Source organism: Monoraphidium neglectum, assembly GCF_000611645.1.
Source record: "Monoraphidium neglectum strain SAG 48.87 unplaced genomic scaffold scaffold05549, whole genome shotgun sequence".
Taxonomy (NCBI): domain Eukaryota; kingdom Viridiplantae; phylum Chlorophyta; class Chlorophyceae; order Sphaeropleales; family Selenastraceae; genus Monoraphidium; species Monoraphidium neglectum.
Genome location: NW_014008081.1, coordinates 2626 through 3878, shown reverse-complemented (window position 1 = coordinate 3878; position 1253 = coordinate 2626). Strand labels below are relative to the sequence as shown.

Genomic DNA, 1253 nt, shown 5'->3' with positions numbered 1-1253 from the left:
GTCGGCATGAGCTGTAGGGTTAGTGATGGACGAGGGCTAGGTGGTGTCCCTGGGGAGGGGACTGGAGTGGGTGCCATGTTTTTGGGGTATGCATTTGCGCGTGTACGTGCGCATGCATGTGTGTGCTTTGGCAGGTGGGTGCTGGGGTCTGACCCGCAGGGAGACACTGACAGGAGGACTTTGTGATTCCAGGCGTTTCACAGCGCGCGCCATGCAGGACCCCTCACCTTCCACCTTTTGGCCACCCCCAACAAACCGTCACCCCGCCACACACACCCCTCACCCCCAGGTGGTGTCTGAGTGGACCTTCAACAAGGACGGGGTGGACATACCACAGGTGGGGGCCGCAGGGGTCTGGGGCTTGACACGAGGGGAGGATGTGAGGGGGCCGGTGCGGGGTGCCCCGCAGGTGGGCGGGTCAGGACGCGTCTGAAGTGGACGCTCATCAGCCATTTCACGCGCATGCGCCCGCCGGCTCGCGTTTGACCACCCACGTCACCACCCCCGACTCCCGCTCCCTCCCCCCCCCCCCTGCAGGCCGACATTGCCAACGACCACAAGGCGGCCCAGCTGGAGGACGTCAACACATTTCTGGGGCTGGACGCTAACAGGTTGGGGGGGGGGGCTGGGGGGATCTGGAAGGGGAGATATGAGGCGGGGTTGCCATGGGCTCAGCCGTCCTGAATGCCCTTTGTGAGGTTGCTTTCTTCTGGCTCCAGGGAGGGGGGTGGCTCACGGGATGGTGGTGAGGTGGGAGCGCACGACGCTCTGGGGTCACCCCAAGGACTTCAGCCTCGTGGTAACCCTGAACATGTTCACTCTCCCGCAGGCTGTGCCGCTGGGATATGCGCGATCGACGGGGCGTCGTGCAGGTGTGTCTGCGTCGGTGCAGCATGTGTATAGAGTGGGTGTAGAGTGGATGTGAAGTTGTTGTAGAGTGGGTATAGAGTGGATATGGAATGGACTTAGAAACCAGTGCGACAGGCATCATTCTATGCCGCGCACCAATCCCTGCGCCCCAGTCGTCACGACAGCCATGGCTCGCTGTCATCCTGATTGCGTGCCTGTGGTTGTGAACTCACCCCCTTGGCCCCATGGCACCCCCACCCCCCTCAATGTGCGCGCAGGAGTCCCCCGCCCTGGACTGGAAGGGCGGGAAGGACTTCTCGCGCGGCACCAACTTCAGCTGCATGGCCACCAGGTGTGATTCACACTCCCACCCGTGGGGTGTTCTGTGCGTCTCGTAGAACGGG

General features: G+C 63.0%; 1 protein-coding gene across 1 annotated transcript in view; it reads left to right on the top strand.

Moving 5' to 3' along the window:
- Nucleotides 1-116: 116 nt before the first annotated feature.
- The window catches only part of MNEG_15670 (Protein CYPRO4), a gene marked incomplete at both ends in the record, with an annotated part of 3139 nt that continues 2002 nt past the window's right edge, over nucleotides 117-1253 (top strand). Inside the window, 5 exons of the mRNA XM_014035859.1 lie at nucleotides 117-134; nucleotides 290-337; nucleotides 538-611; nucleotides 830-872; nucleotides 1128-1201. Of these exons, the coding sequence (XP_013891313.1) occupies nucleotides 117-134; nucleotides 290-337; nucleotides 538-611; nucleotides 830-872; nucleotides 1128-1201 (257 nt within the window). The remainder of the gene's footprint in view (nucleotides 135-289; nucleotides 338-537; nucleotides 612-829; nucleotides 873-1127; nucleotides 1202-1253) is intronic.